This window comes from Hemitrygon akajei, unplaced genomic scaffold (assembly GCF_048418815.1).
Source record: "Hemitrygon akajei unplaced genomic scaffold, sHemAka1.3 Scf000165, whole genome shotgun sequence".
Classification (NCBI taxonomy): domain Eukaryota; kingdom Metazoa; phylum Chordata; class Chondrichthyes; order Myliobatiformes; family Dasyatidae; genus Hemitrygon; species Hemitrygon akajei.
The window spans coordinates 480,623-497,116 of record NW_027332051.1 but is presented as its reverse complement, the minus strand read 5'-3'; the positions used below and the strand labels follow the sequence as shown (position 1 = coordinate 497,116).

At 43.8% G+C, this 16,494-nt stretch overlaps 2 protein-coding genes across 2 annotated transcripts in view; one reads left to right on the top strand and one right to left on the bottom strand.

The window, feature by feature from the left end:
- LOC140724128 (uncharacterized) overlaps positions 1-16,494 on the bottom strand; it is a 65,880-nt gene that overhangs the window by 11,144 nt on the left and 38,242 nt on the right. The window contains 1 exon segment of the mRNA XM_073038605.1: positions 6,033-6,037. Within this exon segment, the coding sequence (XP_072894706.1) occupies positions 6,033-6,037 (5 nt within the window).
- LOC140724127 (uncharacterized) lies at positions 5,716-12,715 on the top strand. The gene is made up of 2 exons (XM_073038604.1): positions 5,716-5,774; positions 11,257-12,715. Exon 2 carries the CDS (start codon positions 11,658-11,660, stop codon positions 12,609-12,611), a length of 954 nt encoding a protein of 317 aa, XP_072894705.1. The 5' UTR covers positions 5,716-5,774; positions 11,257-11,657; the 3' UTR covers positions 12,612-12,715.

Sequence of the window (16,494 nt, the reverse complement as noted above, 5' to 3'; positions counted from 1 at the left end):
TATACAGAGAGTAAAGGAGGGGGCAAGGAGACACCTCTGTGGGGTATGTGTGCTGGGGGTCAGAGAGACAGAGGTGAGGGAGCCCACTCTCGCGATCTGACAGGAAGTCCAGGATCCAGCTACACAAGACAGGGTGAAGGCCGAGGTCTCTGAGATTCTTGTCGATACTTCTCGCCTTCGTATGGCTACTGCTCTGCCCATGACTGCAAGGAACTGCAGAGAACTTTGGAGAGCAGAGAACATCAGAGAAACAAGCCTCCCCTCCATGGACTCTTCCTACACTTCCCCTGCCTCGGAAAAGCAGGCCATGTACTCAAAGATCCTCACAATCTGGACATTCTTGCTGCAAAACCCGCTCCCCATCGGGGAAGAGATACAAAAGCTTTAAAGCGCGAACCACCCGGCTCAAGGTCGGCTTCCTGTCTGTGGTTATAAGCCAAATGAATGATAAAATGTAATCGACCTCACAGTGTAACTCGACGTGACCCTGCACCATATGTCTATCTGCACTGCACTTTCTCTGCAGCCATAATGCTTTGTTACAGTTATTGTCTTGTCATATATCAACTCAATGTACTGTCGTAACGTATTGATCTGTGTGGATGGTACGTCAGGCAAGCTATTCACTGTAGCTCAGTACGTGATATGAATAAACAATATCCCCATTTTAATTGTGTGGAAATATTAGACAGACTGAGCTTCTGCTTTGGAAACTCAGAAGGAAACTTTACTGACTGTTGTAATTTCTGAGGAATGCAAATAAATGGAAAAGGCTTCAATCTCGCATTACGATCTGCGGTAACTGGGATCAGGTGACCGGTGGTGTGTCTCCCATATCAATATCAGGATCAGGTTTAATAGCACCGGCATATGTCATGAAATCTGTTGTCTCTGCGGCAACAGGAGAACCTAATTCATAACAATAGATTTTAACAACTATGAATTACAATAATATACATATTAAATCGTTAAATTATATAAGTAGTGCAAAAATAAACAAAAAAAACTAAACTAAACACTTTTAATTGTGTGGATATTCTGGAGCAAAGCTTAACTGAACTGTCCACATTGATGAGAAGCTCAGAAAAATAGTAAAGGTTAAATTCTCATATGAATGGGTCAGGCATCCAGAAATATTGGCTGCACTTTGGCAGGGACAAACAGTGGAATAGACCATAAGTCCATAAAATATTGGAGCAGAAGTTGGCCATTCGGCCCACCGAGTCTTTCCGTCATTCAATAATGGGCTGTTCCAATTCTTCCTGTCATCTCCACTCCCCTGACTTGGTCCCATACCCTTTGATGCGCTGGCTAATCAAGAAGCTATCTATCTCTGTCTTAAATACACCCAATGACTTGGCTTCACAGCCCCTCATGGCAACAAATTCCACAGATTTACCACCCACTGACTGAAGTAATTTATCCGCATCTCCATTCCAAAATGGACGTCCTTCAATTCTGAAGACATCCCCTCTTGTCCTAGTATCCCCTACCATTGGAAATTTACTTTGCCATATCTAATCTTTAATGGTCTTTTAACATTCAGAATGTTTCTATGAGATCCCTATTATTTTCCAGAACTCCAAGGGACACAGCCCAAGAGCTGTCAGACCTTCCTCATATGGTAAACCTTTCATTGCTGGAATAATTCTAGTGAATCTTCTCTAAACCCTCTACAATGACAGTATATCATTTCTAAAATAAGGATCCCAAAACTGCACACAATAGTCTGTGTGATCTCACGAGTGCCTTACAGAGACTCACCATCGCATCCCTGCTCTTAATTCAACCCATAGAGACTCTACACCTTCCAGTCATATGTCATCTCCATCCAATGATTTAATATTGTACACAGGGCCACACCACTTCCTGTGCCTACTCCCCTCTCTTTCAGATACACCGTACATCGTTGGACTTCCAGCTGCAAATGGCCGCCATTCTTTAGCCAAGTTTCACAGATAGCCACAGCGTCATGTTTGCCAATCTGTAGGTGGATTTCAAGATTGTCCATTGTATTCCTGATGCTGCGTGCATTCAAATACAGCACTCTCAGTCCAGTATGTGCTGCTTTCTGTTTTAATTGCACAATGACTCTATTGCCCTGTAACTCATGCCACTGGTTTTGATTAAGCTTCATCTCCTGCCTGTTCTTTCTATAATCTCCGTTGCACGCCATCTTTGATTTATTTCTGTTTTCCCCTTCCTCAGCCCAATCACTCCGGGTCCCATCTTTGTATACCTGTCTGGACACGCCCCTCTGCTGACTGCTCTTCCTCCTCCCTCAGTCACCTACTCCTGAGGTTCAATAACATTGCTGACTCTGAGTTTACCACCGTCAAATGCCAGGAGGGACATAATAATAATAATAATAATAATAATAATAATAATAATAATAGAAGAAGAAGAAGAAGAAGAAGAAGAAGAAGAAGAAGAAGAAGAAGAAGAAGAAGAAGAAGAAGAAGAAGAAGAAGAAGAAGAAAGTTTCTGGTGGCAGCCGTGTAAATAAAATGTGATCTAGCGTGTCCAATCCATTAATAATCTTACCTGTTTCATTCAGATCCCCTCTCATCCTTCTAAGAATGCGAAGGAGACAGACAAACTGAGCCAAGTGACAGACTGATGAAGGGGAGGAATGATCCATTTTGATACAGAGAGGGAAGCGGAGAGTTTGATATTGTCCCTGATGCCGGAACTGTAGCCAGTTAGAAGATGAAGTCTTGTTCCTCCAAATTGTTTTGAGCTGTGACAGTGTTTTTATCAGAAGACACAATGGAGACTAAAATTATCTGAGTTGAAATGTTGTCCTTCTCCCAGTGACGTGCTTTGTAAACTTTCAACAGTGTAGAAAGATCAAGGGATTTGTGTATCGGAATCTCAAACGTTGTTTCCGCTGTATCTGTCAGTTCACCAGCGCTTGAATGTCGCCGATCCTTGAATGTGGGGGCGGAGATGCGGGAGAAGACAGCGCCACTCGCTGCAAGACAGCCCGATCACGTGTCCATGTTCGTGATCTGATTGGATACATTGCCACGACGTTGATAGCAGTGTGATGTCATTCACTGACGAAGTGTCTCGGCCCGAAAAATTGACAGCTCGTTTCAACGGATGCTGAGTTTATCCAGCTTGTTTGTACGTGTTGATGTCATTCACTGGCTCTCATTTTGGAAGGGATTCAATCGGCCATCGCAGATACACCAACAGCTTCGCACTGGGAAGCGACCGTTTACCTGCTCCGTGTGTGCGAAGAGACTCATTCAGTTAACCCACCTTGTGATGCTCCGGTGAGTTCACAATAAATTGAGGCCACATTTCTGTCCGGAGTGAGCAAAGAGTTTTACTCAATCTTCCCAGCTACGGCAACACCAGCAACTTCACATCAGGGAGGAAGTTCAAATCAGCTCCGTGTTAAATGTTTAACCTTCACAGTGACTGAAGGCAGCTGCAGGATCATGAGGGACTGTTACTGTCAGATTCTGCAGTTCTTGTGGCTGCTCGTCGCATCCAGGACTGAACCCTGGTCACTGAGCATTGGAGGAGTCTGTTTTGCTGATGTTAACCTTAAACTGGACTGATGTTTAATATTGTGGATCTGTGAATGATAAACCAGTTCTGTTTCAAATCCCGTGTCTCAGGTACTGACTGTCTCTGCCGGACTCAGAATGTACACTAGAGAGGCCCATGTTTCTGTTCCATATCAGTATTTAGAAATATATCCCTGCCACTCCCCATTCAATCTCCCTGTGATTACCGGTTGCAGCTAGTCGCCACTCTAGGAGATTTCCCTTGAATTTCATAAAATCATAGAAATCTACAGCACATTACAGACGCTTTGGCCCACAGTGTTGTGCCGACCATGTAACTTACTCTAACTCTGCCTGGAATTACCCTACCGCATAGCCACCTATTTTCCTAAGCTCCATGTACTTATCTAAGAGTCTCTTAAAAGACCCTATTCTATCCGCCTCTACAACCGTCGCCCGCAGTCCATTCCACACGCACACACACCACTCTTTGTTTAAAAAACTTTGCTCTGACATCTCCTCTGTACCTACTTCCAAGCAGCTTAAACCTCTGCCCCTCGTGTTAGCCGTTTCAGCCCTGGGAAAAAGCCTCTGGCTATTCACACGACCAATGCCTCTCATCATCTGATACACCTGCATGAATTCCCTGCATGATTTTCTCCGGGCTGAATAAGACGACGAGCTCACTGTGGTTGTGACGTTCTTCAGGGCTCCGGACGAAGTTGGTTAAACTCCTTCTTCCCCGCTCTTTTCAACGTTTTGGGTCATTTTCACCAATTTTAAAGGACTGTGCCTCAGACAGCTGGGTTGTTGCAATTGTTACGTACCAGCAGCAACAGATCACTAATGGAGTCTGGTTTCGATGTTAAATCCACTATCTTTACTAGTATCTACTCCAAATATAAAAGATTAAACAAAATAAACAGAAGTTAACAGTGTAATGCGTATATGTAGCTCCTAAACTATCAAGCTTGGGAAACAATGTTTAAAGTCTTAAGATGGTAAAGTAGAAAAGTTCAGTAATCCACGGAATAAGTGAGTGAAAGGAGAGATTTGTAAATCCACACGAACATGTAGAGAGAAGGCAATTACGAAGAATTCCACACACATTTTACGCTGGGTAAACGAAATAACAGTCGCCGAAGATCTTAGCCGTCGATTCGTTCCGAAATTCACTTCAAAATATCACCAGGTGACAGTGACAGGAATATCGTCTTCAAGTGGTTACCACAGAACACCCCGATTCCAGGTAATGGCCAACAGAAGTGATAGCACGGGATACTCCAACAAATCCACACGTATGAATTATACGAAGTGACAGTCACACATACGTTGTGCACTGCGTGCTGATGATCAACCCAGTCTTTTGGGCATGGAAGAGTTCCAACTCGTAGCAGTGAGAAGCTGAAGTTCCAACAGCTGCTCTCTCTCTCTCTCTCTCTCGCTCTCACTCTCTCTGACGTCACAGTCCCGCCTTACTCTGGCACTTAAAGCGACACTCAAGTAAACGAACCCGCGGTTTCGTAAAACAATGCACCTCTAAAGTCTGACAGCAGACTAGTGAATGAATCTTCGATGGAGCAGAGTCAGAAACCAGAGAGTTGCCAGCCTGAGCCAGGGCTTTGGGGCTCCGGAGAAGGATGCAGTACAGAGTTTACGAGGAGGAGGAATCAGACCAGCAGCATGCGGCTACAAAAGAAAGATCAGAAATATTTGGAAACTGGCTGACCGAAAAAGAAGGTGGTTAAGTTCTGCAAAATACTGGTGGAAATCAACAGATGAGGCAGCAAATATGGAGAGGAATAAACAGTCTACGTTTAGGCCGAGCCCCTTCAGTATGACTAGACTGTGTACTCCTCTGCTTAGTTGCTGCCTGAACTGCAGAGCTCCTTCAGCATTTTGTGTGTGTACGTCTCTGTATTTCCAGTAACTGCAGAATCTCTCGTGTTTCACATTTGCATTTTACCTTGGCATGAGATACACGTTGATATTGAGTATATTGTATATGGGAGCCGCTTTCTGCGTTAAAACAGCTGCTGATTTTTCTATACACACGAAAAAAAATGAGGTATGGACATTGAACCAGTGCTTGCAGAAATGTTTAATGGCGTCGTGATTACCCATAAGGACTTGCGTCACAGTTTTTGGCCGGCGCTGATGCACCGATCGAATGAGCAGGCGTCAGTGCTGTTGACGTCACTGTGTACACGTATGCGCGCAGTACAGAAAAGGCCTTGGAAAATTTCAATGCAGGTGAGAGTTATTCTCCATTCAGCTAATTTAAACTCCAACTTCGGGACAATGCCCTTGAGGTGCGGCCATTATGGCCCGCAATCCCGGGACAGTCCTGTCTTTTTTTTCCCTCTCTGTCATCCCCACGATCCGTGCACGGGCCCCGGGGAGCTTAGGGCTGATGAGGGAATGGGAGCCAATGCATCTCTCAGACAGAGCTGAGCTCCAGCTATCTGAATGCAAGGATTAGGAACTCGGAGAAAGGGGACTTTTTTTTACATCAGCTGTGAGAAAGCCACCTTTGTTCTACCTCCAATCCTTAATAAGAGAAAATCCACAGATGTTGGAAATCCAAACAACAAACACAAAATGCCGGCGGAATTCATCATTAGTACACTTTTCGATGGTTGCTGCCTGGTCTGCTGAGTTCCTCCTGCATTTTGTGTGTGTGTTGCTTGTTCAAACTCCTCTTGTTCTGGACTTTTCTACCGGTGAGAAGATATTTTGTCCCATTCTCTCTGGGTACATAATGATATTAAACAAGTAGCTTTCACATCTGGAATGTGCCAGACTCCAATGAGACGGACTACATTGCCATCAATGAGTTCACCACCATCTGTCACCTGGGAGAGGATTCATGGGAAATATTTATGTACACTACAGAAACTGGTGATACATGTGTGCATTGTGATGATGCAAAAGTTGCTGGAGAATTTGCAAGTAAGAAATGGCTTGATATTTGGAAATCTGACTTTTTAAAGCATATATGTCAAACTCAAGGCCCGTGAGATAATATCTAATTACTATTAAAGCTGGCCCCAGTAATCGAAGAGCCTATGGCGTATGATATGGCTAATGCTGAGTTTATTCAGGTACCAGGTTTTCAGGGTTTTTAGTGTTTATTCGGCAGTCTTGCTTGGCAGTCTTCTTCATAAGAAACCAAATTTGTAAAGAAAAACACTTTGTAGTTATAGCAGAGGCTGAGACACATGAGAGCAGGCTGAAAAAACGGAGGCAACGAAAGCTGCGTTCGCACGCGTCCGACTGATCCGGCCCGTATGAAGCTGCATTTTGCTCAATCCGGCCCGTGACCTAAAATGAGTTTGACACCCCTGTTTTAAAGCATCATTTAGCAAGCCAACCAGATATTGACAATATGCAAAGGCTTTGGTGAGAAAATCCTTCATTACCCATTCCAGGCCTGCTACATAGGTTGTGTGAGAGTGCAGATGAACTGGATCAAACCCAGAAGAGGTCAAATTTCCTATCGACAGTGATTTGCCAGCTGTGAAAATGAATTCCTCTCTATATTAAATTCACTGTGCGCATGTTGTCACTGGGTAAAAAAATGCACAGTACAAGGTTTATGTGCACAAGGGTCATTACAAATTAGAGGGGACATTGGTGGGAAGGTGGGGAGACCTCCAGTGTCCCTGATGACCTCACCTACAAGATGTGCATCCAGCTGCAGCTTGTAACCCTGCACTTCAAGGAGCTGGAATTTGAAATGGGTGAATTCCAGATCATCCAGCAGTTGGAGGGGGTGATAGATATGACATGAATATGGGTAAGTTACACCCAAGGTTCAGGACACAGGACACTGGGTGAGAGCCAGGAAGGGGAATAAGGTTAAATAGCAGAGTACTCTTGTTGATATCCCACACAACAACAGTAGACCACTTTATTGGGGGGAATTACCTGGCAAAGGAAAGTCAAATAGCTGATAGGGGATTCGTTAGTTAGTGGAACAGAACAACAGGGGATGAATATCCTAGTGGTAAGGCTTGCTGGTGGGGGGGAGAGGTGATGTGGTTACAATAAGCTGTAGAAGGTATGGGAGTCAGAATGACAGAACAGATAGTGGAGAGGGTGAATTGAGTTGACTTTATCACATACATACTTCATAAACATGAGGAAAATGCAATTGTATCAGCATGAATTAATCAGTCTGATGGCCTGGTGGAAGATGATGTCCCGGAGCCTGTTGGTCCTTTTGCTGTGGTACTATTACCTCGATGGTCACAGCAGGAACAGTTTGTGGTGGTGGTGAATTTGGCCTGTTGTTCCCTGATATCCTTTGGGCCCTTTTTACACACCTGTCTGTGTAAGTGTACTGAATTGTGGAAAGTAGATTGTGCAATGTATAATTTCCTTGTTTATATTTAGAGCCTTTTTTAGGTGTATAAAATGATGAGGGGTATTGAGCGTGTGGGTGGCCAGAAGATTTTTCTCCAGGGTTGAAATGGTTAACATGAGGGGGCATAGTTTTAAGGTGCTTTGAAATAGTTACCGAGGGGATGTCATGGGGTAAGTTCTTTATACGGAGAGTGGTGGGTGGGTGGAATGCACTGCCAGTAGCAGTGGTCCAGGCAGGTACAATGGGGTCTTTTAACAGACTCTTAGATAGGTACATGGAACTTAGAAAATTAGAGGGCTATGCAGTTTCTACCTTGTCATGCCCTGGAGATGTATCCACCCTAATCTGCCACAGAATAGCAAACAGCTCCTCTTCTTTAATCTGTACAGGGTCCATGATTTTTTCTAAAATCTAGGCAGTTACTAGAGTAAGTTACATTGTTAGCGCAACATTTTAGGCTGAATGGCATGGAATACGCTGTAGATTTCGATGTTCTATTTTGAACAGCAAAATAACTTCTCTTCTTTAAACTGTACAGGGTCCAGGATTTTAATGCCACTTTTTCACACTCCCATATACCCTGTGTCCATCTCCTGAGTAAATAGAGATGAAAAAATATTTAACATCTTCCCATCTGCTTTGGTTCCACACGTGGATTGCCATTCCGGTCTTCCAGAGGACCAACTTTGTGCCTTGCAATCCTTTTGCTCTTAATCTATCTCTAGAATCCCTGAGGATTATCCTTCATCTTTTCTGCGAGGGGAATCTCATGCCTTCTTTTAGTCATCCTGATTTATTTCTTATGTGTTCTCTTGCATTTCTTATACTCCGTAACAACCTGCCTGCCTATCCCTGTTGTGCAACTCCATTTTGTCCTTCACCAGGGTCTCAATATCTCTTAAAAACCAAGGTTCCCTACAGTTTCTACCTTTTCCTTTTATTCTGACAAGCACATACCCGCTTTGTACTATCAATATTTAGATTTGAAGGCCTCCCATTTACCAAGCACACCTTTTCCATAAAGCAGCCTGTCACAGTTGCCAGATCCTGGTGTCATAATTCCAGGTGTTGATCCATCCCTGAACACATCTGCCTGTCCTACACTGCTCCTTGTATTGAAATATACAGGGGTCAGCATAGTCACTGCACTATTCCTGACTTTGTCTGAGGACAGAACAACAACTGTCTCCAAAACCCCTCCACCCTCTGTTCCATTATTCCAGCCCCCTGCAACTTTAGTTTAACCCCCACCCCCCACATACGCCCTCCTCCCACCATGCAGCTCTATCACCCCTTTGACTTTCATCACCCAAATCTATAAATAGGAGGTGCATACCAGGTACAGGCAGATAAAGAACAAATGGGGTACTTATGAAGTACAGGAAATTCAAGTGAACACTTATGAAAGAAATAAAAGAAGGCATGAGGTTGCCCCAGCAGACAAGGTGAAGGAGAATCCTCAGGGATTCTGCAGATAGGTTAAGAGCAAAAAGATTGCAAGGGAAAAAATTAAACCTCTGGAAGATCAGAATGGTAATCCACATGAGGTAACAAAATAGATCGGTGTGATTTTTTGCACATGTGCAGGAACCGGATATATAAGTATTTGGATAGTTGTGGATTGATTAAGGATAGACAGCATGGCTTTGTGCATGGTAGGTCATGTCTAACCAACCTTACAGAGTCTCCCGAGGAAGTTATCAGGAAATTGGATGAAGGCAAGGCAGTGGATGTTGTCTGCATGAACTTTGGCAAGGCACTTGGCAAAGTCTCATATGGGAGGTTGGTCAAGAAGGTTCAGTTACTCAGCATTCAAGATGAGACAGTAAATTGGATGAGACAGTTTCTTTGGGAGAAGCCAGAGTGTGGTAGCAGATGGTTGCCTCTCTGACTGGAAGCCTGTGACTATTGGTGTGCCAGAGGGATCAGTGATGGATCTGTTGTTGTTTGTCATCTATATCAGTAATCTGGATGATAACATGTTTAGCTGGATCAGCAAATTTGTGGATGACACCAAGACTGGGGGTGTAGTGGACTGTGAGGAAGACTATCATGGTTTACAGTGTGAACTGGACCAGCTCGGAAAATGGCTTGAGAAATGGAAAATGGAATTTAATGCAGACAAGTGTGAGGTGTTGCACTTTGGTAGGACCTACCAGGGTAGGTCTTACACAGTGACTGGTCGGGCTCTGAGGAGTGTTGTAGAAGAAAGGAATCTAGAAATACAGGTTTTCTCTGAAAGTGGTGTCACAGTTCGATAGGGATGGAATGAAAGATTTTGGCACATTGGCCTTCGTGAACCGAAGTACTGCGTACTGGAGATAGATGTTATGTTGACTTTGTACAAGATATTGGTGATGCAGAATTTGGAGTATTGTGTGTAGTTTTAGACACCAACCTGCAGGAAAGATGTAAAAGAGTTTGAAGGAGTTCAGAGAAAATTCACAAGGATGTTGTCAGGTCTGGAGGACAGGTTATAAGGAGAAATTGAACAGGTCTGGGCTTTATTCCTTGGAATGTAGAAGATTAAGGGGAAATTTTGATGGAGGTGTACCACAATTGTGAGGGCTATAGATGAGGTAAATGCAAGCTGGCTTTTACCACTAAGATGGGGTGGGACTACAACCAGAGGCCATGTGTTAAAGGTGAAAGGTGAAACTTTAAGGGCAATATGAGGGGAAACTTCTTCACACAGATGGTCATCCGGGTGTGGAATGAGCAGCCAGCACAAGTGGTGCATGCGAGCTCATTTTCAACATCTAAAAGGTTTGTATATGTACCTGGATGGTAGGGGTATGTGAGTAGACAATTTAAATAGTTCAACACAAACTAGATGGGCCAAAGGGCCTGCATCTGTGTTGTACTTTTCCATGACTGACAAGAACCTTAAATAATACTAACATTCACTTGAATTCCTTTTAACAGCTGTGCATACCAACCATACATCTGAGTAGGAGATATTTACATGGCATTAAAACTGGCACTTTAAATTAACAGTACCGAAAGGAAAATCCCAGCTGCATGTCAACAAAGCCTATTTTCATGAGAGTGTTTCAGTTACTGTGGGGCCAGGCACCCATGCAGCTCAATGGGAACAGGGAATAATACCAATGGAGAGAGTCAAACTGATCCAAGTAACAGTTTGAAGATGGAAAAAATGCCCCATTCATACAGAGACAGGAAGAGCATCAGAGAGTTTGATTTCAGATACCAGCACTGTGCCCAGTTAGAAGATAATTTCTCTCTCCAACTTGGGTTGTACCTCGCTGTAACAGTGTGATGACAGATCACACCTTGACAACTATAGTGATCTCATCTGAAATGTTGTCCTTCATTCGTTGATGGATTTTGTAAATCTTTTTACAGGTTAAAAATGACAAGGAATTTGTCCATGGGAATTCCAACAAAACACACCAGTTTTGCTGTCTCTGTCCAGATATTTAAGAAGTGGAGCAAGGGATTCACTCGATCATCTTTCCTGCTCAGACTGTGGGGAGGGATTCACTTGATCATCTGACTAACTGGCATGTCTGTCATTTTACACAGGGGATCCCATTCATCTGCTCAGAAAGTGGGAATGAATTCAGTCTGTCATTTCAACTGAAGGTACATCAGCAAGTTCATACTGGGCAAGGCCATTTACCTGTTCTGTGTGTAAGAAAGCATTTAGTCTGTCATCCCACCTGTGGACACACCAGTCAGTTCACACTGGGCAGAGGCTGTTCATCTGAATTTGTGGGGAAGGATTCACTCGGTCATCTGACCTAATGGCTCACCAGCGAGTTCACACTGGGGAGCGGCCGTTCACCTGCTCGGACTGTGGGAAAGGATTCACTTACTCATCTAAGCTGAAGGTACATCAGCGAGTTCACACTGGAGAGAGGCCGTTCATCTGCTCGGACTGTGGGAAGGGATTCACTCAGTCATCCACCCTACAGAGTCACCAACGAGTTCACACTGGGGAGAAGCCATTCACCTGCTCAGACTGTGGGAAGGGATTCACTCAGTCATCCACCCTACAGAGTCATCAACGGGTTCACACTGGGGAGAAACCATTCACCTGCCCAGACTGTGGGAAGGGATTCACTTTATTATCTCACCTACAGAGACACCAATCAGTACACACTGGAAAGAGGCCATTCACTTGCTCAGTCTGTGGGAAGACATTCACTCAGTCATCCCACCTACAGAGTCACCAGCGAGTTCACACTGGGGAGAAGCCGTTCACCTGCTCAGACTGTGGGAAAAGATTCACTTGGTCATCTGATCTACTGAGACACCAGCGATTTCACACTGGGGAGAAGCCATTCACCTGCCCAGACTGTGGGAAAGGATTCACTTTATTGTCTCACCTACAGAGACACCAGTTAGTACACACTGGAAAGAGGCCGTTCACCTGCTCAGTCTGTGGGAAGGCTTTTACTCAGTCATCCCACCTACAGAGTCACCAACGAGTTCACACCGGGGAGAGGCCATTCTCCTGCTCAGACTGTGGGAAGGGATTCACTCATTTATCCGAACTACAGAGTCACCAACGAGTTCACACTAGGGAGAAGCCGTACACCTGCTCAGACTGTGGAAAGCATTTCACTAGATCATCCACCCTATTGGCACACCAGTCAGTTCACACTGGGGAGTGGCCGTTCACCTGCTGTGAATGTGGGAAGGGATTCACTCGGTCATCTCATCTACTGAAACACCAGCGAGTTCACTCTGGGTAGCGGCCAATCACCTGCTCAAACATTGGAAAGAGATTCTCTCAGCCATCTCCACCAAATGAGCATCAGTGAATTCACATTGGGGAGAGGCTGTTCACCTGCTGTGAATGAGGGAAGGGATTCACTCAGTTATCTAATCTTGTGACACACTACTGGGTTCACACTGGGGAGAAAGTTTCAATAAGCTGCATGCTGGATATTTGTCCAGCACCATTGCTGAATGTAATTTCGAGAGTGACTGTCGGTGCTGAACTCTGCAATTATTGCTGCTGCTCACCACACCCAGTTCTGCACCCTGGTCACTGGGCACGGGAGGAGTTTCATATAACCATATAACAATTACAGCACAGAAACAGGCCATCTTGGCCCTTCTAATCCGTGCCGAACACTTACTCTCACCTAGTCCCACTGGCACACACTCAGGCAATAACCCTCCATTCCTATCCTGTCCATATACCTATCCAATTTTACTTTAAATGACAATACCAAACTTGTTTCTACCACTTCTACTGGAAGCTCGTTCCACACAGCTACCACTCTCTGAGTATAGAAATTCCCCCTCGTGTTACCCTTAAAGTTTTGCCCCCTAACTCTCAACTCATGTACTTTTGTTTGAATCTCCCATGCTCTCAATGGCAATAGCTTATCCACGTCAACTCTTATCTATCCCCCTCATAATTTTAAATACCTCTATCAAGTTCAGCCTCAACCTTCTACGCTCCACAGAATAAAGACCTAACTTGTTCAACCTTTCCCTGTAACTTAGATGCTGAAACCCAGGTAACATTATAGTAAATCTTCTCTGTACTCTCTCTATTTTGTTGACATCTTTCCTATAATTCTGTGAACAGAACTGCACACAATACTCCAAATTCGGCCTTGCCGATGCCCTGTACAATTTTAACTTTGCATCCCAACTCCAAATTACCAATGCTCTGATTTATAAAGCCCAACATACCAAAAGCTTTCTTCACCACCCTATCCACATGAGATTCCACCTTCAGGGAACTATGCACCATTATTCCCAGATCACTCTATTCTACTGCATTCTTCAATCCCCTACCATTTACCTTGTATGTCCTATTTGGATTATTCATTCCCAAAATGTAGCACTTCACACTTCTCAGCATTAAACTCCATCTGCCATCGTTCAGCCGACTCTTCTAACTGGCCTAGATCTCTCTGCAAGCTTTGAAAAGCTACTTCATTATCCAGAACGCCACCTACCTTAGTATCATCTGCATACATACTAATCCAATTTACCAGCCCATCATCCAGATCATTAATGTATATGACAAACAACATCGGACACAGTACAGATCCCTGAGGCACAGCACTAGTCACCGGCCTCCAACCTGACAAACAGTTATCCACCACTACTCTCTGGCATCTCCCATCCAGCCACTGTTGAACCCATTTTACTACTTCAATAATAATACCTAACAATTGAACCTTCTAAACTAACCTTCCATGTCAAAGGCCTTACTCAAGTCCATATAGACAACATCAACTGCTTTACCCTCGTCAACTTTCCTCGTAACCTCTTCAAAAAATTCAATAAGATTTGTCAAACGTAACCTTCCATGCACAAATCCATGTTGACTGTTCCTAATTAGACCCTGTCTATCCAGATAATTATATATATATACCATATCTAACAATACTTTTCATTAATTTACCCACCACTAACATCAAACTGACAGGCCTATAATTGCTAGGTTTACTCTTAGAACACTTTTTAAACAACGGAACCACATGAGCGATACGCCAATCCTCCGACACCATCCCTATTTCTAATGACATTTGAAATATTTTTGTCCCCTGCTATTTCTACACTAACTTCCCTCAAGTTCCTAGGGAATATCCTGTCAGGACCCGGAGATGTATCCACTTATAGATTCCTTAAAAGCGCCAGTATTTCCTCCTCTTTAATCATCATAGTTGCCATAAATTCCCTACTTGTTCCCCTTACCTTACACAATTCAATATCTTTCTCCTTAGTGAATACCGAAGAAAAAAAATTGTTCAAAATCTCCCCCATCTCTTTTGGCTCCACACATAGCTGTCCACTCTGATTCTGTAAGGGACCAATTTTATCCCTCACTATCATTTTGCTATTAATATAACTGTAGAAACCCTTTGGATTTATTTTCACCTTACTTGCCAAAGCAACCTTGTATCTTCTTTTAGCTTTTCTAATTTTTTTCTTACATTCTTTATATTCCTCGAGCACTTTATTTACCCCATGGTGCCTATATTTATTGTAGATATCTCTCTTTTTCCTAACCAAGTTTCCGATATCCTGTAGCGGGGTGCTACGCGCAGCGCTGAAATTACGACACGGAGTCGATAAACTGCAGCCACAGAATAAGTTTATTTCAAAAACACAGTCTTGCTTTAAAGCCTGTCTCCCCCACTCGATACTTCGAGAGGCACGTAACTGAAACCCCTTGAGGCTATCTCCCTTTGTTTCTGGCTCTGGCTAATTGTCAGCCGGTTCGAGTGAGCTAGTAATTGGGTCACCACAATCCTTTAAAAACTATGGCTCTCTCAAATTTCTAACCTTTACTTTCAACCTAACAGGAACATAAAGATTCTGTACCCTTAAAATTTCACCTTTAAATGACCTCCATTTCTCTATTACATCCTTCCCATAAAACAAATTGTCCCAATCCATTCTTTCTAAATCCTTTAACATCTCCTGAAAGTAGGGCCTTTCTCCAATCAAAAATCTCAACCCTGGGTCCAGTCCTATCTTTCTCCATTATTATATTGAAACTAATGGCATTGTAGTCACTAGACCCGAAGTGCTCCCCAACATATACCTCCGTCACCAGGCCTATTTCATTCCCTAACAGAAGATCCAACACTTCCCCTTCTCTAGTCAGTACCTCTATGTATTGCTGCAAAAAACTATCCTGCACACATTTTACAAACCCTAAACCATCCATCCCTTTTACAGTATGGGCTTCCCAGTCTATGTGGAGAATTAAAATCTCCCACAATCACAACCCTGTGCTTACTACAAATGTCTGCTATCTCCTTGCAAATTTGTTCCTCCAATTCTGGCTCCCCATTAGGTGGTCTATAATACACCCTTATGTATTACTACACCTTTCCCATTCCTCAATTCCACCCAACTAGTCTCTCTAGATGAGCCCTCTAATCTATCCTGCCAGAGCACTGCTGTAATATTTTCTCTGACAAGCAAAGCAACACCAGCCCCTCTTGTCCTTCTGATTCGATCACACCTGAAGCAACGAAATCCAGGAAAATTTACTTTTCAATCACACCCCTCCTGCAACCATGTTTCACTGATAGCAACAACATCATATTTCCAGGTATCAATCCATGCTCTAAGCTTATCCACCTTTCTTACAATGCCCCTAGCATTAAAATAAATGCATTAAAGAAATTCTCCACTTCTTCCTCTCTTTTTATCTCTAACAGTACAAATAACTTTAGTCTTATTTTTCTTCCTTCTCCCATATATCTGTTCCTAATCTCTGGTTCCCCTCCACCCCCCCCCCCCCCCCCAGTATCTAGCTTAAATCCACTGGAGCCTCTCTAGCAAACCTGCCTGCAAGAATATTTGTCCCCCTCCAGTTCAGATGTAAAACGTCCCGCTGGAACAGGTCCCACCTTCACTGGAAAACTGCCCAAGTATCTACAATTCTGAAGCCCTCCCTCCTGCACCATGTCTTCAGCCACGTGTTGATCTGCAGTATCTTACTATTTCTAAACCCACCTGCACGTGGCACTGGTAGCAATCCTGAGATTGCTATCCTGGAGGTCCTGTCCTTTAACTTAGCACCTAGCTCCCTAACTCACCTTTCAGGACCTCCTCACTCTTCCTACTCATGTCATTGGTCCCTACATAGACCAC